Source organism: Schistocerca cancellata, chromosome 5 (genome assembly GCF_023864275.1).
Source record: "Schistocerca cancellata isolate TAMUIC-IGC-003103 chromosome 5, iqSchCanc2.1, whole genome shotgun sequence".
NCBI classification, from domain to species: domain Eukaryota; kingdom Metazoa; phylum Arthropoda; class Insecta; order Orthoptera; family Acrididae; genus Schistocerca; species Schistocerca cancellata.
The window spans coordinates 519811141-519836417 of NC_064630.1; the positions used below are offsets into that span (position 1 = coordinate 519811141).

Here is a 25277-nt window from a genome sequence, read left to right on the forward strand (position 1 = left end):
TAGTTCCTTTTCAAAATTTGCTGTTCATTCTTGACTGAAATCTTTCATATGCCCCTTTTCTGTTGACAACATACAATCTCTCACTTCATGCAAATGAGTATCCAATAGCATTGTAGATGTTTTAATTTAATTTTTTTCCTCTCTTCTCACTGCCTCTTTTTTCAATAACCTGCTCCTCCACATCATCAAATCTTTATTTTGCCTTTCACAACTTTTTTTTTCATTGGCTCTCTTTGCTTTCTTTCAAGTTTGGTTTGCAGTTTTTGCATGTCACTTTTTGTCGTCTGATTGTTCCAGTCTGAAATTTGTATCAATAATATTCCTGCTGACAATATTCCTTCACATTGTGCCACTAATGACAATGGGTTTTGAATCACATTTCATAACATTTAGCTCCTGTGTATTGTATTTTTTCTTCCTGTTTCTTGTGTTCTTATTTCAGGCCATGAAAACCTCATTTTTTTTAAATTTCTATTTTTCTGATGTAGCTGTTAATGTATGTAGCTCCTATTTCAGTGGCTGGTAAGCATATGCTTTTGTGTTGTCTCCAGTATGATTAAAGTTTATTTATAAGTATCTTATTTTCTGTAATTATTTACACTAACACTATTTATATTTACAGAACTGTTTTAAAGCTATTGTTTTTCTTAGGTTGATATGATGGAAACTCAGATGGATTATTGTAAGGAGCTCTATGACATTATTGATGAATTCCAGATACCATGTGCACCGGAAGATCAAGTAAATTACTTGGTAAGTTTTGATTTTAATTGCTTTACTTTCTTGTTTTTTTTATGTTTACTTAATATTTACAGCAAAGAACTGTTGTATACCAACTGACTTTTAGCAACCAGGAACATTCAAAGTAGATGCTTCCCTGCAGTTTACCAATCAACACTGTTTGCTGCTGATGAAATGAACAGTACAGTTCATTTTCTGTCAGTGTGGTATTCAGTAACACACTAGACATCCTGTCCATTGCTGAATCCCAAGTCCGCATTACTGATGGAGTGTACGCTAAATTGGAATGAAGTAATTTGAATGGTGATCTACCAAAATATGTGACTGTGCATGTCTTACAATCCAGTGAAGGGCTTCATTTGCAATTATCTCTTTTACTATTGAAATAAGTAGATACGACAAACATTATCAAGCTACATTTGCAGAGGCTGCATTCTGTGGAAGCAGAGTGCTACAAAGAATTCCTTGCTTAATCAATGTTTTGAGAAAGAGTTCTATATTAATATCTTTTGGATGGACAGTAACAAGAGGACATCTTTCAGTAGCAGTGTGTACATTTTTTTTACATTGTTTTGTAGGACACTCGTGTATGAACTACATGAATAGCTGTCAGATAAATGGAAGTAGGTTGATAATGTGGTACTTTCTGTTTTTCCAAGATAATCTCTGATCACCAAAAAACTGTAATCTGCTCTGCACAATACTCTAATTATAGCATTAATTGTTACAATGTGATACAGCCTTGGAGTTTCATTGCTGTAAACTGCCGAGAACAGTTTCTTTGAAAACTGTCCCTACCAACAACTCATCGTCTCTCTCTACAGTACATTAGTTCTTTCTTCTCCCTGTGTTTGTGTAAGTACGTAAGTTCTTCCCTGACAAAGACAACATGTTCAAAAGTTGAGCTACAATACTCAACTCTTAATATATGTATGTACCTGTTGCTCAGGTTCTCCATTCTGTAGTTATCATAATAAGCACAGTATCCTGCGTAATATTGGATTCCACAATTGAATTTCAGCTTTACAGGCCACATCCTCATTTGTTAATCAACACTTACCAGCCATAAACAATGAAATTTCATTGTAACTTTTCTAAAGAATTTGATTGAGCCTGTATTATTCCATAGCCTATATGAATAACGTTCAAAGTGCAGAAGCCAGAAACATTCTTCACTTTGATTATTGATGACACTTCCATTATGACTGAAAAGTACTCAGCTGCATCTAACTAGTACTGCTATCAGTTCATTCTGTGAATTTCCCTGTGGGATATTATCTTTATGTACCTGTCAGTACTCCTTATAGAATTTTTTGAACATTATTTATGATAAATTTGCTTACTTAGTTCCCATAATATCTGAATAGTGGTACAAGAGGAGGACAAAAATATGGAAACACCACATAGACAACACGTTAAAATGCCTAATATGTTGCAGGAAAATGGTTGGCATTCCAAACAGCTTTTAGTCATCTCAGAATGGATGAATACAAGTCCTGTATGGTTGTCAAGGGAATATTAAACTGTTCTTCCTATAAAATAATGACAAGTCAAGTAACAGTGATGGAGAGGGATAGCAATCACACATCCATCTCTTCAAAGTAGACCACAAAGGCTCAGCAGTAGGCTATTGAAAAGTTGCTGACTGTGGTGATCAGGGGTAAAGTGACAGTTCTTCTTCATGCTCATAAACCTAATCCTGGGTAATGTGAGCTATGTGAACAGGGGCCCTGTCATCTCAGGACACAGCAGCACCATGGGGAAACAAACATTGTACTGTGAGAAGGATCTGACCAGCCAAAATGGGTGCATAATCCTTGACAGTAATGAGACCCAGCAGAGTAACCATGGGCCCATAGAGTACCACAATATGGCAGCTGAAATCACCATTGAACCTGCACCACATTTCACTCAGCCAGAGTTTGGAAACAGTATGAAATAATACTCATCCAAATGAAGGACATTCTTTCATTGCTACATGGTCCAGGTTTATGGTTTTGGTGCCACATTTCTCTGTTACTGGCATTTGAATAACTGATGAGTGATATTGGAATTCCAGCTAACCCTGTAATTCCCTGCATATGGAGCTCAATTCATGTTGTTTTGGTGCTGTTAGAATTCATAAGTGTGGGATTCAGTTCTACAGTGACTTTTGGAGATTGTTGTTCTGTTTATTTTTCATCAAAATCCCCTTCAGTGACCATCTGTTGTGATAATAATATCTTTCTGTCTCTGCTGTATACGATATATATCTTTGACACGATTTCTGTGGAAACAATAAACACTTTGGCTACCTTGGTTATGAAAGCACCCAGCATATGGCCGCTGACAATTTACCCATGTTCAAATTCACTCAGCTCCAATACAATGCATTCACAACTACACAGAACACTGTTAGCACCACACCTGACATATGCAACATATTGAGAGCATTGCAGATGAGCCATTTGGGATAAAATACAATAGTGCAACCTGCAGGCTTAGCTATCATCTGCATTTATGTTCAAGCATGCATTTCTCACTGAGTTTCCATATTTTTGTCCAGACACTGTATGTCATTAACAACATGGTTATTTATGTATGGATAAGACTATATGATTCATAACTAATACTTGCTTAGTTGTCTAAGTTGCTCAACACCCCAACAAAATACAGACATAATAAATCCATTGAAGTGTGAGTAAATGATGAACCAAATTCATTATTTGAGCACTTATATAGTATTTTACCCAGGGTGTTTAAGTAAATGACTAAAAATGTATATTTGATGACCCCATGCAGAAATAAAGTTGGTATTGTTTTATTCTTCTTGTGTGTGCAAGTGCCTATAATGACATATATACTTATGTGTATATTTATTTAGTTACCTTTTCACAACTTCCAAGATGCATAAGGCATTGCACACAGTTACACATGTATATTATGTTTTATCTGTTTAAATACAGGCTGTATTGGCCCATACATAATTGCACAGTTACGTATTTACCTCTGAAGGACACGTGCCAAGCTGCACACAGGCACATCTAAAAGACACTCCCATATACATTGCGGGCACATCCTTCATCAGTAAAACAGACACATGCACTATTCATACACACAAAGTTTGCAGATCATACCTGCATCAGATGGCTTTTTTTGCTGAAGAAAAAAAGAAAGCCTTCTGGCTCCAGCAGAATTACCTCACATCATTATACAGTAGTTTAGAAATGTATAGAAAAAGGCATAGACACATAGTAACACAGATTTTTATTTCCTAACAAAGTACAACACACCAAATAGGTGTTGCATACATTATCTCTGTGAGTATTCCAGTATCATTTTGGTGTCAAGTTGAGTACCCTGAAATATGACAAACTCTTTGCCATAACAGTCATTACCTGCACCAATAGAGGATAATCCTATATCTCAGTTTTACTATTGTTTAACGTTACTTAACTCTCTTGGAGCCAGGAAGATTCTTCCCCATCATAAGTTCGTTCATTTGCACCATGAGAATTGTGCCATTGTGAGAAGTGAAATGTGATATTGTCAACATATATTATTATTTTCGTAGATAATAAGCTAAAAGATCATGAACATAAAAAATGGTAAAAAATACACTCCTGGAAATGGAAAAAAGAACACATTGACACCGGTGTGTCAGACCCACCATACTTGCCCCGGACACTGCGAGAGGTCTGTACAAGCAATGATCACACGCACGGCACAGCGGACACACCAAGAACCGTGGTGTTGGCCGTCGAATGGCGCTAGCTGCGCAGCATTTGTGCACCGCCGCCGTCAGTGTCAGCCAGTTTGCCGTGGCATACGGAGCTCCATCGCAGTCTTTAACACTGGTAGCATGCCACGACAGCGTGGACGTGAACTGTATGTGCAGTTGACGGACTTTGAGCGAGGGCGTATAGTGGGCATGCGGGAGGCCGGGTGGACGTACCGCCGAATTGCTCAACACGTGGGGCGTGAGGTCTCCACAGTACATCGATGTTGTCGCCAGTGGTCGGCGGAAGGTGCACGTGCCCGTCGACCTGGGACCGGACCGCAGCGACGCACGGATGCACGCCAAGACCGTAGGATCCTACGCAGTGCCGTAGGGGACCGCACCGCCACTTCCCAGCAAATTAGGGACATTGTTGCTCCTGGGGTATCGGCGAGGACCATTCGCAACCGTCTCCATGAAGCTGGGCTACGGTCCCGCACACCGTTAGGCCGTCTTCCGCTCACGCCCCAACATCGTGCAGCCCGCCTCCAGTGGTGTCGCGACAGGCGTGAATGGACGGATGAATGGAGACGTGTCGTCTTCAGCGATGAGAGTCGCTTCTGCCTTGGTGCCAATGATGGTCGTATGCGTGTTTGGCACCGTGCAGGTGAGCGCCACAATCAGGACTGCATACGACCGAGGCACACAGGGCCAACACCCGGCATCATGGTGTGGGGAGCGATCTCCTACACTGGCCGTACACCACTGGTGATCGTCGAGGGGACACTGAATAGTGCACGGTACATCCAAACCGTCATCGAACCCATCGTTCTACCATTCTTAGACCGGCAAGGGAACTTGCTGTTCCAACAGGACAATGCACGTCCGCATGTATCCCGTGCCACCCAACATGCTCTAGAAGGTGTAAGTCAACTACCCTGGCCAGCAAGATCTCCGGATCTGTCCCCCATTGAGCATGTTTGGGATTGGATGAAGCGTCGTCTCACGCGGTCTACATGTCCAGCACGAACGCTGGTCCAACTGAGGTGCCAGGTGGAAATGGCATGGCAAGCCGTTCCACAGGACCACATCCAGCATCTCTACGATCGTCTCCATGGGAGAATAGCAGCCTGCATTGCTGCGAAAGGTGGATATACACTGTACTAGTGCCGACATTGTGCATGCTCTGTTGCCTGTGTCTATGTGCCTGTGGTTCTGTCAGTGTGATCATGTGATGTATCTGACCCCAGGAATGTGTCAATAAAGTTTCCCCTTCCTGGGACAATGAATTCACGGTGTTCTTATTTCAATTTCCAGGAGTGTAGTACAAGCAACAATCCCAGAGCTACTTCTATAGTGACATGATTCAGTCGTGTATTTATTTGTTTTTTGAGTCTGTAAAACCATTTGTTATTCTTAATACTTTAATTTTATTGACAAGGATATTGTCACATAGTGTCAAAGGACTTTTTGAGATTAGTCATTGTGGCATGTGTATGTTCATTTTGTTAAAAATCTCTCTAAGACAGATAAAACAATATCCTGCCTGCTTTCATTGTGGACTGACCAGCATGAAATCTGTACTGAGCCTGATTTAAGAGGCAGCTATTCAGCAGGCTTTCCTCTGTAAGCATCACTGCATTGGCATTTTCTTCAATATGAGTAAGGCATATGATACTATCTGGAGACACTGTATACTCACTCAACTGCATGAGTGGAGCTTTTGTGGGCACCTCCCCATTTTCTTTATGTCTTTCTTGTCTCAGCGGTTTTTTCAGACCTGAGTAGGTGCCACACTCTCTGATTGATTTGAGCAGGAGATTAGTGTCCCTCTGGAGAGTGTTTTAAGTGTTACCCTCTTTGCCACAGCCATTAACAGTATTACATCAATGGTAAAGAGTCCTGTACAGTGCTCCTTATTTGTGGAGGATTTTGCTCTTTTATGCTCCTCCTCCAGTGTTGCAATGCCGAGTCATCAGTTCCAATTTACAGTGCAGCAGCTAGAGGAGTGGGCTGCAGAGACAGGTTTCCAGTTTTCTACTGATAAGTGGGTTTGTCTTCATTTTAATCGTTCTCGTCGTCTTTTTAATTTGCCTGCCTTGAAGGTGGGGGACACCATCCTACATTCTAGAGAGGCAGTGAGGTTTCTGGGCCTCATTTTTGATTCCAGATTGTCGTGCTTGCCACACCTGTGAGATTTAAAAGCCCAAACCCTGAAGGTGCTGAACATCCTCAAATGCCGTAGCCACAGATTGTGGGAGCGGACAAGGTGCATCTCCTCCAGTTTTATCGGGCTTTTGTACACTTGTGGTTGGACTACAGGTGCATGGTGTATGAGTCAGCGAGGCCCTCTTCTTTGCGGATCATTGATGCTGTCCACCATGAGGGAATTCGACTGGCCACAGGCGCTTGTCGGACCAGTTCCATACCCAGCCTCTGTGCTAAGGTGGGGGAACTTTCGCTTACCATCCAGTGCCAGCTGCTCATGGTGAGCTAACCATGTAAGTTCCTCACAGCTCCAACTTCACCCACACACCATACTGTTGTTCATCCACCTGTGGAGTGCCTCTTTTCCAACCGTCCGTAAGCCACAATGCTATTCGGGATCCATGTGCAGCATGTGCTGAAGTCACCCGATGTGGTGCCAGTGCCATCCCAATTCCAGGGTTTTAACCATCTGCCACCCTGGTTACTGGAGCAGCCCATAGTGAGTTTAGATTTGGTGCGGTAAAGGAGAGATAGCACTCCTGCTTCAGTTTTTAATGCGGTCTTTTCTGCCGTTTTATCTGAGCACCATGACCATGACCATGATTTTTATGGCTGATTTTAATGACCTTGCTTTTGTACCAGTTGGTCGTCCCTTTTACCATTTAAGTTTTTGAAGTGTTCAAGGCCAATCCACTTTAGCAGGAACCATGTATTATGACTATTAAGTTTATTAATAACACAGCCAGGAATTGCTTATTCTTTACGATATTACGCTAATATTGATATATCATATGCAAACAAAAAGAGATGACTAGTTTACATTTATGGGCAAATTGTTCACATAGAACAAATACACAGTAGTTCCCACAATAGAAAACAGTTCTTTTTGGAAAGTAGCAAAAGGCTTGCAGCCAGATAGAGTAAACCTCATATGACTCTGATGCCTCCTAAAGTACAGATGTTTCTCTCAACAAATAGGACAAGAGTTATTAGTAAAAATTATTCCATAGAAATCCTTTTATTTAATAATTTATTATCATATTTTCTTGAACATTGGCAAAAAATTGTAATGTGTGTGTGTGTGTGTGTGTACACACATCAGTAACCACGTGCACAAATGCATGAGTTATAAAATCTTTTGCCTGTCTTCTGTTTAACGCACACGTGCAATACACCATTTTATTTTCTACATTCAAAGAGAAATAACTTTCATTTCTTTCGAATTTCTATTTACAAGTTTTGTGCAGTACGAAAAATTACATTATGCTTTCTTTTTAAGGTTTTTGTCATTTCTAGGGCTTCAGTGTAACTTTATCAGCACTTCGTAGTGTGGTAGATGGAAAGCTAACTGAATATCCAAAAATACTGAGCAAGTTTGATGACCAGATAAACAGAGACATAAGTTCATTATTCTCTGATGTTGGAGATGTGAAGGATGAGGTTACGGTAAGTAATGCAAAAATTGAGTCCGTGAACAATGATATCCTTATGCAGAAACTGGAATATGATTGTATAGTTACCGCAGCACAGTCATGTTTTTTTAAATATATGTATACATACATATAAGTGCCTATGCATGTTATGAAACATTGTTTATCACTTAGCAATAGGCACCCTGAAGCATTCTCTCATAGCATACTGCACAATTTGATTTGGAACCCATTGTTGTTTCTATTTTACAGTAATAATCTCCAGTTTGCACTCTTACAGGAGACAGTTGTTGTCCTATATGCTGATGACACAACTAAGTAAAGCTATTGTCAATCTGAAAACTGATTTGAACCACAAAGTACTCTACTAGAAAAAGACTATTGGAGTTTGTATGTCCTTGTCTTCCTGCAGTCTCTCAACTGACTTATCAGCCAGTTGTAGAAGGACGTACAGTTTTGTGCAGCAGCCCAATTACAGTGCAACTTGGTGTTTTACATGTGTATAAATCGTGTCATGAAAAGACAGAGCCAATAGGTGAAGAAAAGAACCACTGCACCATTTGAGGACAGTGATTAGGAACTGGTAGTTGGTAGGGTAGCAGGGAGCAAGATAATGTGATCTGACTGTTTCATCATAAACATTAAGAGAAGATATTGATCACTGACAGAGTTAAGAGGAAAATAGTCTTCAGTAGGACTGGGAGCAGGAAGTGTGCAACACACTTCAGCCTCAGTCAGAAAGGATAGAAATGTGTAAAGTATTAGGAAGAAGAAAGTGCTGCTGTTAGGTACTAGCCTTGGATGATTTGTAGGCCCTTCATTACAGGAAAGTTCAGTAATAGTGTACCAGGCCACCAGCATATTCAAATAAAGTGCTGAACCATGTCAAGTGATAGAGAACTACCGTATTTACTCGACTCTAAGCCGCACTTTTTTTCCGGTTTTTGTAATCCAAAAAACCGCCTGCGGCTTAGAATCGAGTGCAAAGCAAGCGGAAGTTCTGAAAAATGTTGGTAGGTGCCGCCACAACTAACTTCTGCCATCGAATATATGTAGCGCTACACAGACATGCTTTGTAGGCACAAAGATAAATACTGGCGCCAAAACCTCTGCGTCAGTAAATAAATTAAAAAAAAGGTGGAAGACGAGCTTTTTTTTTCTCCGCCCCGAGTTTCGACCACTGCATTTCCATACAAGTAAATACAAATTCCGTATTGTTTATCTTCGAATGTATTAGAATTTCAATGTACTACGAAAATCCGACTGACAAGACTGTTTGGGATGTTTTTCAATATGGCCAACTCTACGTTCTGAATTTTTTCCTACCTGTGAGAAGAGATGGTTGCTAATAGTAACCTGATGAAATGTGAATCACAAGCAGTATTCTCTTCACCATTCACAATAAGAATAATACGAATATAAACATTTTGCCATGTGTTCTTCCGTGTTTGTTGCTATCTCATTTAAACCCTGTCTGCGTAATAAACTACGAAACTAGAGTGAGACAACAGCAAACGCGGAAGAATACACTTATCGTGTCATGTTTATATTCGTATTATTCTTAGCCTAATAGTCATACAGTCAGAAATGAACCACGGCAACTGACTAGAGTTTTAAGTCTAAGATGACTCTAATTTCTGTGCAGAATTTGATGTACTAAAGAAGCGGCCGCAAAGATTTTCAAACGGAGAAAAATTTTCGCCTAACTCTCGTTCAGAACATGTTCTATCATACGCAGTCTATTATTTGGTTCTTGTTGATCATTCTCAAAGAAAGCAGCAGTGTAAGTAACAACAAATAGCAGTCTCTTGACATTGCTTCCCTAATGAGACGATTCTCCTCTTTTTAGTTGTAAGCGGCGGTAGCGCGCACAAAAGCAAGCCATGCCGCGAACGGCGACAGGCCGTAAACACGCACTATCACAATGCGACAAACAATGCATGACACAGTACAGTGATGCATTTTCAGCTTAGAGTGACATAAACACCTATAACAGAGAAAACGGCACTTATCAGATCAAACAAAATAAGCAATCGATTCAAACCAGACGAAGCACGTGAAAAAGGAAGGGTACCCGTATAAATACGGACGGAGCGCCTGACGCATAGCAATGGCTACCTGGTAAAGCTTACGACTCGAACCAAACTACTGTAGCTGTATCGTCATTCATTCGACCTAAATTGTGTCTCATATTACAATGGACCAACTTTGTTTCGATTTGGAGGTGCGACCTAAAACTTTTCTATCCCCTTGAATTTCGAGTCTCAAATTTCAGGTGCGGCTCAGATTCGGGAAATCTTTTTTTCCTTTGTTTTGAGTCTCATTTTTCAGGTGCGGCTTAGATTCGAGTGCGGCTTAGATTCGGGTGAATACGGTAAAGGCTTTTACATAAGGATTTTACAAAAGAGTACAAGCTAGGATAGTGGATTGGGTGGGAAAATGTTTGGACAGGGATAGGGCATGTAACACAAGTGGCAACCTGGAAAACATAGCCTCTTTGATTTTTGACATTAGTATTTTTTTTTTTTTTTGAGCTGTGACGTCGATTAATATGTGGTTGTACGAGGTGCATTCAAGTTCTAAGGCCTCCGATTTTTTTTCTCCAGACTGGAAAGAGATAGAAACATGCGCATTGTTTTAAAATGAGGCCGTGTTCATTGTCAATACGTCTCAGAGATGGCAGCACCATATGGCAGATGGAATTTTACCGCCAGCAGCGAGAATGAGAACTATTTTAAATACTTAAAATGGCGACGTTTTCCTTACTTGAACAGCGTGCAATCATTCGTTTTCTGAATTTGCGTGGTGTGAAACCAATTGAAATTCATCGACAGTTGAAGGAGACATGTGGTGATGGAGTTATGGATATGTCGAAAGTGTGTTCGTGGGTGTGACAGTTTAATGAAGGCAGAACATCGTGTGACAACAAACTGAAACAACCTTGGGCTCGCACAAGCCGGTCTGACGACATGATCGAGAAAATGGAGAGAATTGTTTTGGGGGATTGCCGAATGACTGTTGAACAGATCACCTCCAGAGTTGGCATTTCTGTGGGTTCTGTGCACACAATCCTGCATGACGACCTGAAAATGCGAAAAGTGTCATCCAGGTGGGTGCCACAAATGCTGATGGATGACCACATGGCTGCCCGTGTGGCATGTTGCCAAGCAATGTTGACGCGCAACGACAGCATGAATGGGACTTCCTTTTCATTGGTTGTGACAATGGATGAGACGTGGATACCATTTTTCAATCCAGAAACTTCAGTCAGCTCAATGGAAGCACACAGATTCACCGCCGCCAAAAAAATTTCGGGTAACCGCCAGTGCTGAAAAAATGATGGTGTCCATGTTCTGGGACAGCGAGGGCATAATCCTTACCCATTGCGTTCCATAGGGCACTACGGTAACAGGTGCATCCTACGAAAATGTTTTGAAGAACAAATTCCTTCCTGCACTGCAACAAAAACGTCCGGGAAGGGCTGCGCGTGTGCTGCTTCACCAAGACAACGCACCCGCACATCGAGCTAATGTTACGCAACAATTTCTTCGTGATAACAACTTTGAAGTGATTCCTCATGCCCCCTACTCACCTGACCTGGCTGCTAGTGACTTTTGGCTTTTTCCAACAATGAAAGACACTCTCCGTGGCCACACATTCACCAGCCGTGCTGCTATTGCCTCAGCAATTTTCCAGTGGTCAAAACAGACTCCAAAAGAAGCCTTCGCCGCTGCCATGGAATCATGGCGTCAGCGTTGTGAAAAATGTGTACGTCTGCAGGGCGATTACATTGAGAAGTAACGCCAGTTTCATCGATTTCGGGTGAGTAGTTAATTTGAAAAAAAAATCAGAGGCCTTAGAACTTGAATGCACCTCATAAATGGAACTGTTGATAACAAACTTTGTGGATGTTACTCTGCCCCATCTGGATGGGGTTTCGCTAGGCATGACCTACATCTAAACAGAGGGAACATTGGTGCAGCAGATACATGTGAAAATGAGGGTGGATTTTGGGACATGATTGTGAGATTGTATTATGGAAGAGAAGAGAAGTAGAACTCAGCGGCAACAAGTTCCACTATCTAAAGAACATCTCCACCAATCTAAAAAAGTATACAATAAAAACTTAAGAGATAGCATTTTCATGATTCTGACACACTGAAAGGCAAACTTCCTAAACGTCTTGAAGTAAAAGAAACCATTAGGGCAAGGACATTGGACATTTCACAGACATAACAATCCATCAATATATCAAATTAAAAAATGCAGCAATTTGACATTTATCTCCAAACTGTAAACTTTACAATAGTTTAGGTATTTGAGCATTAGTGGAGAAACACAGAAATCCTACATGTAGTGTTATTGTCGTATGAAAGTACTTACTTTCACTGTAGAACTTCTTCAGAGGGTGGAGGATTGTGCATTTATGTTAGAGAAGAAAAGCAGTTTCAGGTGGGGCATGATCCTGTTACAGTTAGTTGAGACAAGCACTTGGAAATACCAGTTACTGATGCAATAGAGCTTCACACAAATGCGAAATTAATCATTTAGTGTGTGCATTGAGCACTTAGTTGTAACTTGGATACTTTTTTTTTATTAAATTGAGTAAATTCTAAATAATGTTCTCAATAAAGCTCTAAGCAGAATTCAAAGAATAAGAGCAAATCACTATCAAAGAAAAAAAAAAAAAAAAGCATAATAACATACAGAGAAGAGTATGGAGCAAAGTGTAAATGACGCATACCAGATATCAGTCTTTTTGAATGAGAATTTTTCAAGTATTTCTGAGCAATTATAACAAAAATTGCTAAAACAATGATAACACCAGTATATAATCATGCACTAAGTACAATAATGTTATTACCAAGGACAGAGAGTGAAGTCAGAATAAATGCGTCATTCCCATCAGTTAACTTACCTGAGCTAAAACATTTAAAAGTTGTGCCGTTTTATCTGAGCACCATGACCATGTAGCTGTTTTTATGGATGGGTCTAAGCAGAGTGACTTCGTTGGTTGCTCTGTCGTCTTCCCAGATCATGTCCTCAAGGTCAGACTGCCTCCCGAATTTACCATCTTTGACGCAGAATTGTATGCAATCCTGTGGTCACTGGAGGAGATGAGACATTCTCCCAGTATTAGATTTCTTGTCTGTTCAGATTCTTTGAGTGCCCTTTACTCTCTCCATCGTTTGTACCCAGCAGATAAAGTAACCCAAACTATCCAGGATGCCCTCCTCCAACTACAGCAACTGGGGAAGGAGGTGTCTTTCTGCTGGGTACCAGGGCACATGGGAATTCTGGGGAATGTAAGGGCTGATGGTGCAGCCAAGGAGGCATGTCGTGACATTCAGGTATTTCAGCGTGCTGTCCCCCCCCCCCCCTCCCCCCCTCCCTGCATGCCATCACCTCACTGTTGTGGTAAAAACTCCTGTGTCACCGGGAACATGAGTGGCTAGAAGTGACAGACAACAAGCTCCATTTCGTCAAGACCACAACTCGGCCATGATGTACTTCCTTCCAGCCATGTCAATGGCTCGTCTTCGCATTGGTCACAGCCCTATGACGCATGGATTTTTACTTTGGCGAGAGGACCCTCAGTTGTGTGGTGCTTGTGGCATGCAGTTTACAGTGCACCACACTTTATTGGACTTCATTTTATTTGCTGACCAGCTGACTGCAGCGGATTTGCTGGTGGATCTGCAGTCTATTTTATGCAACGATCAAACAAATATGGTTTGTGTTTTAAAGTTTTGTGCCGGCCACGGTGGCCGAGCAGTTCTAGGAACTTCAGCCTGGAGCCACGCAACTGCTATGGTCACAGGTTCGAATCCTAAGTCCCATAGTGCTCAGAGGCATTTGAACCATTTAAAGTTTTGTAATGTCCCATGTTTTTAACAAGATTTTGGGGACATAGTTTTAATGTGTCAACAGGATGGCCGGCTCACCCAAGTTTTTTGTAAATAGTCAGCCAGTCTCATTTCCCTGTGCTGTTCTTTTAGCTCTGCTGTGTTTTGTTTTCCCTCTGTTTTAATTCCTTGATTAGACAACCAAGATGGCCACGAGTGTGGAAGTCACTAATTTTAACACGAGAAATAGTTATAGTTATGTAGTTAAAAAGAAAACCTGTGAAAATTGTAAAGCTGAAATTACAACCCTAAACGAACGAATTTCAAGCCTACAATTCATAGTCAATAATTTAAAAAGGGAAATAGCTGGACTGAAGAAAGAAATTGGCGAAGTACAAACAGTGGAAAATTCGTGTGAAGTGAAACAAGATACACGTGATAAATCATCCGAGTGGATAGCAGTGTCGCAAAAAGTTCGGTCTCAAATTACGAAAACTGTTAAAAGTGTTACTTTCTTAGATAAAAAAACAAATATGATGTATCATAACGAGTGTACAACTGATCGAGACGTTGTAAAAACCTGCAATCCGGACACCAACAGTAAACTTGGAAACAGTGGTAAGGGCAAACACATATCATTAAGGAAAAAGTGTGGTATTCTCTTGCTTGCCGACAGCCACGGCAGAAAGCTATCAAGCATGCTCCGAGAGAAAAATCGAGAAACAGCAGTGACTAGCATAGTGAAACCTGGAGCGGGAACACACCATGTTGTAGACATTGATCCTCAGATGAACACAATAGAGGATAATGACTTTACTGTATGTATAGCGGGTTCGAATGACATAGCTAAAAATGAAGCCGATGCCTGCGTTAAAACCCTACAGAACTTTCTAGAAGTGAATAAATCTAGGAACATAATAGTAGCCACTGTGCCTCAAAGACACGACCTAATTTACAGATCGTGTGTTAATAAAGAAATTAGGAAAACTAACATCAAAATTAAGAAATTGTGTGCAGAATATGCAAAATGCGATGTACTGGACGTAAGTAAACTACATCGAAACCTACACACCAAACACGGAATGCACCTTAATTATGACGGAAAAAGTGTTATGTGCGATCACATCAATGAAATAATTAAAAAAAGACTATTTCGAAATAGATCAGTCTATCAGCTTCCTGAAAGACTTGCAAGCAAAAATGAGGAAAGCAAATGTGACAAGAACGAAGAAAGCAGGAAAGAGGAGACATCAGAAGATCCACAAAAGATTGCAGCAGCTACACCTGTAAGAGTTAATTTAAGATCAAGGCGGAATATACCCAAGAAGGAGGATTTTTTCTATCCCCCACTGAGAAAAGAAAAAACTTAGCATCATCAAACAAGTTAAAGATACACCATAAAACTGGCAAAGGACTCCATCAGCAAATTGTAGTAAATAAGGTAAAGTCTGAACCTCCTCACCAATGTGTAAAAAAATTAAACAAAAAAATTCTTGATCTAATAGTATACATCCATAATGTACAAGGGCTCAAAACCAAACTTAATGAATTAGAAATTTTGTTATCAAGTGCAAGTGAACTGTCAGATACGCAGATATTATGTATTAATGAACATTTCATGAGGTCTTTTGAAATAGAAAGTGTTGTATTACCAAATTTTAAACTCGTGGGTCACTTCTCAAGAACATCTTACAAAGGTGGAGGCAGTTGCATATTTGTAAAAGACAACATTACTGCTACACCTCTTGATATTTGCAATTCGTATAGTATTGAAAAAGATATAGAACTGTCAGGTGTAGAGCTTACAGATCTAAATGGTTATATAATAGCACTTTACAGGTCACCCTCTGGTAACATAGGGACTTTCTACAAAAATCTAGCACCACTAATAGAAAATCTAAGTAAAAGAAAATCATATAGTGTTCTAATATGTGGTGACTATAATATAGATTTTCTCTCAGAAAACTCTAGCCATCTAAGCATTAAAAATTTTATGAACAGCTACAACCTAGACCTAATGGTTAACACTCCAACCAGGATAACAAATCACAGTACCACTTGTCTGGATCAAGTAGCAAGCAATATAAAATGTACTGTATCCTCCGTCAAACTAGGATTTTCAGACCACAATGCATTAATTATGCAGGTCTGGTTGCAAAATAACAGTCACGAACACAATAAAATCACTGTACAGAGGAGAAACTTCAATAAAACCCACATGCATACTTTCCTCTTTGCAGATCTAAGCAGAATTCAAAGAAGAATAAGAGCAAATCACTATAAAAAAAAAAAAAAAAAAAAAAAAAAAAAAAAAAAAAAAAAAAAAAAAAAGCATAATAACATACAGAGAAGAGTATGGAGCAAAGTGTAAATGACGCATACCAGATATCAGTCTTTTTGAATGAGAATTTTTCAAGTATTTCTGAGCAATTATAACAAAAATTGCTAAAACAATGATAACACCAGTATATAATCATGCACTAAGTACAATAATGTTATTACCAAGGACAGAGAGTGAAGTCAGAATAAATGCGTCATTCCCATCAGTTAACTTACCTGAGCTAAAACATTTAAAAGTTGTGCCTGTGTGTAAAAAAAAATAAAAAAAAAATTAAAAAAAAGGAGAGAGAGAGAGAGAAAAGAAGTACAGAAGACTTAAAAAGTGGGAGGCTCATTTCTGGTGCCATCATTCCAACAAATAATAGAATCATTTATTAAAGATGGATTAATGAATTACTTGAATAAATGAAACTTTCTAAGTGAATCACAGTTTGGATTTCCCACTGGTGGAAATGCAGAATCAGCCATAGAAGAATTTATAAAACTGGTTTTTGGTGCTCTTGACAAGGATGAGATTGTTACAGATGTTTCTAAGATTGATGATACTACTGACCACAAAATTCTGCAAAATAGGCTAGAATCATTAGGAATAAGGTATATAGCTGATGACTAGTTCTAGTCTTACTTGGTATAAAGGCCACAAAGGGTGAAACTATCACCAACGTGAAATAAGATTAACTATCTAATGATTTTTTTATTGTTTCTTTATTTTCTCTCTCAGTTGCACTGACAATTTGGATTAATGGTGACTGGTTTAACTGTGTCTATTAATTACAGAACTGTTATCTGTGTTAAAAGTACATTGTTAGTCAAAATATGAAATCAAAATGTTAAATTACAAAACAGTTCTCTAGCACCATTAAAAACACACCACAAGTCAAAATGTGGAACACAAAAGCTAAACTGGATAAGGAGTTTTTGGCACTCTATATGTTCAAATTACAGTAGTTCATTACAGTGGTTCAAACATATCTGAGTGAGTCTGCAATGATTACTTAATAGTTTGTAGTTTCTGAACTATTTATGTGTATTTAGCTTCAAACATTTTACGTATTTGGTAGGAGTGTATGAATTCCACCAACTGCATTTAGTATGTACTAGGTTGGCTCGCATATGCATGTGTTAGCTATGGTTTCATCAGAAAATAAGGAACAATTTAAAAATCTCTCCTCATCTACATTCCCCCTAAAGTTTCTCTCTCATCCCTTTCACCTGCTTTGTCACACTCTCTCCCTTTTCCACCTCACACCCTGTCTCTTTCCGTTTCCTCCTCCCTCTTCTCCCTGTCCACCTCCCCTTCTCTCTCTGCCCATCTCCTCCTCCTCACTCTCTGTGGCCAAAGCCTCCTCCTTCTCCCTCCCTCCCTCTCTGTCTCCTTCACTCCTATCTCTCCGTCCATCTCTTCCTACCCTGTATCTGTGTTAATCTCATCTTCCCCATTTCTGCATCCACCTCAAACTCTCTCTCACACTATTCAACTCAATCATGCCCAGCTGCATCTATACCCCCTGTATTGCAGTCGATTCTACCCACAAACCACACCAATCATGCAGGACCACCTAGATGTCAGACATTAGCTATTATTTTCATCCCCATGTCCATTTCTGTGAAAGCTAGTGGGCTATTACCATCACTGACTTCTTTCCAGGCAATATGTAGTATGTGAACCAAATCTGATCGAAATCATTCCAGTGGTTTAGGAGGAGATGTGGAATATATAGAGGGAAACATTCATCATGGGAAAAATATATCTAAAAACAAAGATTCTGTAACTTACCAAATGAAAGCGTTGGTACATTGATAGAGACAGTAACAAACACAAACACACACACAAATTTCAAGCTTTCACAATCCACAGTTGCTTAATCAGGAAAGAGGGAAGGAAAGGGAAAGACGAAAGGATGTGGGTTCTAAGGGAGAGGGTAAAGAATCGTTCCAATCCCGGGAGCGGAAAGACTTACCTTGGGGGAAAAAGGGACAGGTATACATTCGCACACACACACATATCCATCCGCACATATACAGACACAAGCAGACATATGTAAAGGCAAAGAGTTTGGGCAGAGATGTCAGTCGAGGCGGAAGTACAGAGGCAAAGATGTTGTTGAGGGACAAGTGATGTACAAGGGGCAACTTGAAATTAGTGGAGGTTGAGGCCTGGTGGGTAACGGGTAGAGAGGATATATTGAAGGGCAAGTTGATCATGTACACCTTCCAGTTTACAGGACTGGAGTAGGTGGTGGTGGGAGGGTGCATGGAACACGTTTTACGCCGGGGGCAGTTACAAGGGTAGGAGCCAGAGGGTAGGGAAGGTGGTTTGGGGATTTCATAGGGATGAACCAAGAGGTTACGAAGGTTAGGTGGAGGGCGGAAAGACACTCTTGGTGGAGTGAGAAGGATTTCATGAAGGGTGGATCTCATTTCAGGGCAGGATTTGAGGAAGTCGTATCCCTGCTGGAGAGCCCCATTCTGAGTCTGATCCAGTTCCGGAAATTATGCTGTCACAAGTGTGGCACTTTTGGGGTTCTTCTGTGGAAGGTTATGGGTTTGAGGGGATGAGGAAGTGGCTCTGGTTCTTTGCTTCTGTACCAGGTCAGGAGGGTAGTTGGGGGATGCAAAAGTTTTTTTCAGGTTTTTGGTGTAATGGATCAGGGATTCGTGACTGGAGCAAATTCGTTTGCCACGAAGACCTATGCTGTAGGGAAGGGAACATTTGATATGGATTGGGTGGCAGCTGTCATAATGGAGGTACTGTTGCTTGTTGGTGGGTTTGATGCAGACAAATGTGTGAAACTGGACATCATGAAGTTCTTCTTCACTGTGAGTCCATATCATGAAGATGTCATCAATGAATCTGTACCAAACTTTGGGTTGGCAGGCCTGGGTAGCCAAGAAGGCTTCCTCTAAGCAACCCATAAATAGGTTGGTGTACGAGGGGGCCATCCAGGTACCCATGGCTGTTCCCTTTAATTGTTGGTATGTCTGGCCTTCAAAAGTGAAGAAGTTGTGAGTTAGGATGAAGCTGGCTAAGGTAATGACGAAAGACGTTTTAGGTAGGGTGGCAGGTGATCAGCGTGAAAGGAAGTGCTCCATTGCAGTGAGGCCGTGGATGTGTGGGATATTTGTGTATAGGGAAGTGGCATCAATGGTTACAAGGATGGTTTCCAGGGGTAACAGATTGGGTAAGGATTCCAGGCATTCGAGAAAGTGGTTGGTGTCTTTGATGAAGGATGGGAGACTGCATGTAATGGGTTGAAGGTGTTGATCTACATTGGTAGAGATACATTCTGTGGGGGCTTGGTAATCAGCTACAATGGGGCGGCCGGGATGTTTGGGTTTGTGAATTTTAGGAAGTAGGTAGACGGTAGGGGTGCAGGGTGTCGAGGGGGTCAGGAGGTTGATGGAGTGAGGTGGAAGGTTTAGTAGGGGGCCTGCGGTTCTGAGGATTCCTTGAAGCTCCGCCTGGACATCAGGAATGGGATTACCTTGGCAAACCTTGTATGTCGTGTTGTCTAAAAGCTGACACAGTCCCTCAGTCACATACTCCCGACTATCAAGTACCACGGTCGTGGAACCCTTGTCAGCCGGAAGAATGACGATGGATCGGTCAGCCTTCACATGACGGATACCCTAGGCTTCAGCTGTGGTGATGCTGAGAGTAGGATTAAGGTTTTTCAAGAAAGATTGAGAGGCAAGGCTGGAAGTGAGAAATTCCTGGATGGTTTGGAGAGGGTGATTTTGAGGAAGAGGAGGTGGGTCCTGCTGTGATGGAGGACGAAACTGTTCAAGGCAGGGTTCAATTTGGATAGTGTCTTGGGGAGTTGTATCATTAGGAGTAGGATTAGGATTATTTTTCTTCGTGGCAAAGTGATACTTCCAGCAGAGAGTACGAGTGTAGGACAGTAAATCTTTGACGAGGCCTGTTTGGTTGAATCTGGGAGTGGGGCTGAATGTGAGGCCTCTGGATAGGACAGAGGTTCTGGATTGGGAGAGAGGTTTGGAGGAAAGGTTAACTACTGAATTGGGGTGTTGTGGTTCCAGATTGTGTTGACTAGAATTTTGAGGTTTTTTCGGGGGAGTGGAGCTGGAAGTGGGAGATAGAGTAGATGGGAGAGACTGGGTCTGTATGCAATGAGAGTAGGCTGAGGTTTGTTGGAAAGGTTGTGGAAGGTGAGTGAGTTGCCTTTCCGGAGGTGGGAAACCAGGAGATTGGATAGTTTTTTGAGGTGGAGGGTGGCATGCTGTTCTAATTTGCGGTTGGCCTGTAGGAGGATGCTCTGAACAGCCAGTGTGAATGTGGGAGAGGAAAGATTGAGGACTTTGATTAGGGATAGGAGTTGACGCGTGTGTGCATTGGCTGAATTGATTTGCAGGTGAAGGATTAGGCGGGTGAGGGCTATGGATTGTTCAGTTTGGAACTGGTATAGGGACTGATGGAGAGAGGGGTTACAGCCAGAGATGGGAACTTTACGTGTGAGGCCTTTGGGGGTAATGCCAAATGTCAGACAAGCCTGAGTGAATAAAATATGGGAGCATAATCTGGCTAGGTCAAAGGCATATTTGCGGAGGGAATGTAAATAAAACTTAATGGGGTCATTGTGTGGATGTTGTGAGCGTGACATGGTATTAGAAGGTGGAAAGTGTAACATGAGGCTAAAGTGAAAATAAAATTATGGGGAGAGATGAAGGTGAACTAGAAAGCAACTGGAGATTTGGTGTGAAAATAGTCAAAAACATGTTGGTTTATGCTGAGCTACGTTGATTCTGTGGTGAACTTAGGTTGTAAAACAATGATGTGTAAAAAGGTAGTTTTGTTGCCTCCAAAACACGTCTTTTCCTCTCCTTCCCTCTCTCCTGATGAAATAACCGTGGGTTGCAAAAGCTTGAAATTTATATATATATATATATATATATATATATATATATATATATATATATATTTAAATAATAGAGGGAAACATTCCACGTGGGAAAAATATATTTCTTTTTATATATATATATATTTTTTTGTGTATGTGTGGATGGATATGTGTGTGTGTGCGAGTGTATACCTGTCCTTTTTTCCCCCTAAGGTAAGTCTTTCCGCTCCCGGGATTGGAATGACTCCTTACCCTCTCCCTTAAAACCCATATCCCTTTGTCTTTCCTTCTCCTTCTCTCTTTCCTGACGAGGCAACCGTTGGTTGCGAAAGCTAGAATTTTGTGTGTATGTTTGTGTTTGTTTGTGTGTCTATCGACCTGCCAGCGCTTTTGTTTGGTAAGTCTCATCATCTAAAAATATATATATATATATATATATATATATATATATATATATATATATATATATATATATGGTTATAATAGAAGGATAGAAGGAAACATTCCACGAAGGAAAAATATACCTAAAAACAAAGATGATGTGACTTACCAAATGAAAGTGCTGGCAGGTCGACAGACACACAAACGAACACAAACATACACACAAAATTCAAGCTTTCGCAACAAACTGTTGCCTCATCAGGAAAGAGGGAAGGAGAGGGAAAGACGAAAGGATGTGGGTTTTAAGGGAGAGGGTAAGGAGTCATTCCAGTCCCAGGAGCGGAAAGACTTACCTTACGGGGGAAAAAAGGACGGGTATACACTCGCACACACACACACATATCCATCCACACATATACAGACACAAGCAGACATATTTAAAGACAAAGAGTTTGGGCAAAGATGTCAGTCGAGACAGAAGTGCAGAGGCAAAGATGTTGATGAATGACAGGTGAGGTATGAGTGGCGGAAATTTGAAATTAGCGGAGATTGAGGCCTGGTGGATAACGGGAAGAGAGGATATATTGAAGAGCAAGTTCCCATCTCCGGAGTTCGGATAGGTTGGTGTTAGTAGGAAGTATCCAGATAACCCGGACGGTGTAACACTGTGCCAAGATGTGCTGGTCGTGCACCAAGGCATGTTTAGCCACAGGGTGATCCTCATTACCAACAAACACTGTCTGTCTGTGTCCATTCCTGCGAATGGACAGTTTGTTGCTGGTCATTCCCACATAGAATGCATCACAGTGTAGGCAGGTCAGTTGGTAGATCACGTGGGTGCTTTCACACGTGGCTCTGCCTTTGATTGTGTACACCTTCCGGGTTACAGGACTGGAGTAGGTGGTGGTGGGAGGGTGCATGGGACAGGTTTTACACTGGGGGCGGTTACAAGGGTAGGAGCCAGAGGGTAGGGAAGGTGGTTTGGGGATTTCATAGGGATGAACTAAGAGGTTACGAAGGTTAGGTGGACGGCGGAAAGACACTCTTGGTGGAGTGGGGAGGATTTCATGAAGGATGGATCTCATTTCAGGGCAGGATTTGAGGAAGTCGTATCCCTGCTGGAGAGCCACATTCAGAATCTGATCCAGTCCCGGAAAGTATCCTGTCACAAGTGGGGCACTTTTGTGGTTCTTCTGTGAGAGGTTCTGGGTTTGAGAGGATGAGGAAGTGGCTCTGGTTATTTGCTTCTGTACCAGGTCGGGAGGGTAGTTGCGGGATGCGAAAGCTGTTGTCAGGTTGTTGGTGTAATGCTTCAGGGATTCCGGACTGGAGCAGATTCGTTTGCCACGAAGACCTAAAGTCCATTCACCGAGAGCTGGGACGAAACATAAACAGTGCCACGTGAGCGACTACGCTCATTTCCAGAGAAAGCATTCGGTGTTCACGTGATACGTAGGGGTGTGGAAAATCCTTGGCGCACGCTTTGCAGCTGGCGGCGTTCGGCTGGCTGCCGAGCTGTCACAGCGGACCGTGAGAAACCTGGCCAACAATGTACGAAATAAATTTAACAATAATGTTAAAATAATGTTAAAACTGAGTTCATTCTGTCGAAGCAGATTTATTGTCATTCAGGTTGCTAGCAAAACGTTCCATTAAAACACAATTAATTGTTAATTTTAATAACAACACCAGTAATAATAATGAGAAAGGATGAAACAGGGTTCACTCTGTCGAACTTGAACTGTTTTCATTGAGGTTTATAACAAACAGCTCCTCTCTCTCTGCTATAATGTAGTCTAATTTCCACATTTGAGTTTCCACTTTTTCTACGATATGGAGGACGCACTGCTTCTTCTAGCAGTACTTTAACTTCCGGCATTTTGTATGTTTTGTTTTTCGCTGCAACATAGCCTTTGATTCTGGCCCACACTAATTCGATGGTGTTTAATTCACAGTGGTACGGAGGAATTATGAGAACAGTTTTCCCTGCATTCTTCGCTATTTCATCTATTGCGTATTCGTTGTGCCCTGTTCTGTGATTTTTAACTATATAAAGTTCTTTCTTCAACATACCGTCTTCGAAATCGATGTTCTTAGATTTTAGCCACTCTAATATTTTGTGCTTATTGGAATTAGCATTGGAAACTTTTTCTTTTCTCCGAGAATGGTATGGCGCATTATCAAAAACAATAACTGCATTTTCCTGAAGCCGAGGAAGAACATCTTGAAACCACTTCTCGAAGGTTTCGGCGCACATCTCCTCATGATAATCTCCACTTTTCTTGGATTCGAAAGTCCACAAACATCCTTCAACGAACCCTGCTTTGCTGCCAATGTGTGCGATAATCAGGCGTTTCCCTTTACCTGATGGGCCATGACTTCCGGTGGATAACCCGGACTGAAACGTTCGTTTTGTGGAATTTATAGTGTCATCTACCCAGACGTAACTTCGGGTATGTCCTGCGTTCACCCACGTCTCGTCCAAATAGTAAATGGGTCTGCCTTCATCTCTCAACCGTTTAATGGTTCGAAGATAACGCCGCCTCCATAAAAAGATGTCATCCCTGTCTATTAGCATGCTATCACACCCACGCCGGACATATTTGAAATTCATTTCTCTCAATAACTTATAAAATGTAGTTCTCCGATAATTGCCCAGATCTGCATCTTCGTTCACGACTGTAAGCACTTTGTCAATTGATGGCAATTCGTTAAGAAAAAAAAAAAAAAAAATTGTGTACTTTCCTTCGTATCGCATTTCTATCGAAGTCATCAACATTTTCAGAAAGTTTGTCGTAATTTTCCTTTCTTGGTAGACTTCAAAGAGTGTGTGGCCTTGTACTCACTTATCACACGATACACTGAAGAACGTCCCACACCTGTAGCTGCAGCTGTTTTCGAAACAATGTCACTCATCTACTGGTCTGGATGTAAAAGTTCCGTTTTATACACATTAAGCACCATGTGCTTCTCAGAAGAACTTAATGATTTGTTTTTTGCTCGCTTCTTTGGACTCAAAACTGACACGTCGACCTCGCTCGCTGAATCCGTGGATGACATAATGAGGACAGCCGTATGTGATGCTAATGAAATAAGTGAATTTATAAAATAAGAAACCATGCGATGCTGTTGGATGCGCACATAAATAGTGAATGCTCAGCGTGACTACAAACACATATACTTACTCTAATAATCAACAACTAGTCTTTCAAGCGTCTTTACAGATGAACTTACGATATCCTGAAATCGCCGCTGTACAACACCCACTGACGAGCTCACACCTGCAACTGAGGCGGCCACACTGACTGAGCGCCGCGCCTGCGAACCGCACAATGTATCGTTCATAAAGGACAAACGGTTGCACCCATCTCATTCGAACAAACTACAAAATTAAATTCAAACCTTTCTGAAACTTTTGTCGCTTACACCCCCACAAAAGAATTTAAAGGGAAAAAGTTTGTCGCTTACTATATTTCGGAAGATGATTTGGTAAAAGTTCTATATCAGACGTGAGATTTTAATTCATTACTTCACTATTACTGACTCTATTGGGCAGAAAATTTGCAGATGTCATCAACATATAGTACTGAAGGCAATTATAAAATTATTTTGCTGTGCGACACACAGTTTAGGAGATATGGCGTGATAAATATAGAGTAACGCGAAGAAACAACTTTTCCTGAAAGCTTAAATATTTCTCTTTCTGAGTGACAATAAATTTTAATGTAATGTAAATAAAGGTGTCGGAAGGTAGTTCTCGGATCGCTTTATCATG

At 41.1% G+C, this 25277-nt stretch overlaps 1 protein-coding gene across 1 annotated transcript in view; it reads left to right on the forward strand.

The window, feature by feature from the left end:
* LOC126188640 (dynein axonemal heavy chain 6) overlaps positions 1 to 25277 on the forward strand; it is a 1044937-nt gene that overhangs the window by 158950 nt on the left and 860710 nt on the right. Inside the window, exons 54-55 of the mRNA XM_049930241.1 lie at positions 652 to 753; positions 7943 to 8092. Of these exons, the coding sequence (XP_049786198.1) occupies positions 652 to 753; positions 7943 to 8092 (252 nt within the window). The remainder of the gene's footprint in view (positions 1 to 651; positions 754 to 7942; positions 8093 to 25277) is intronic.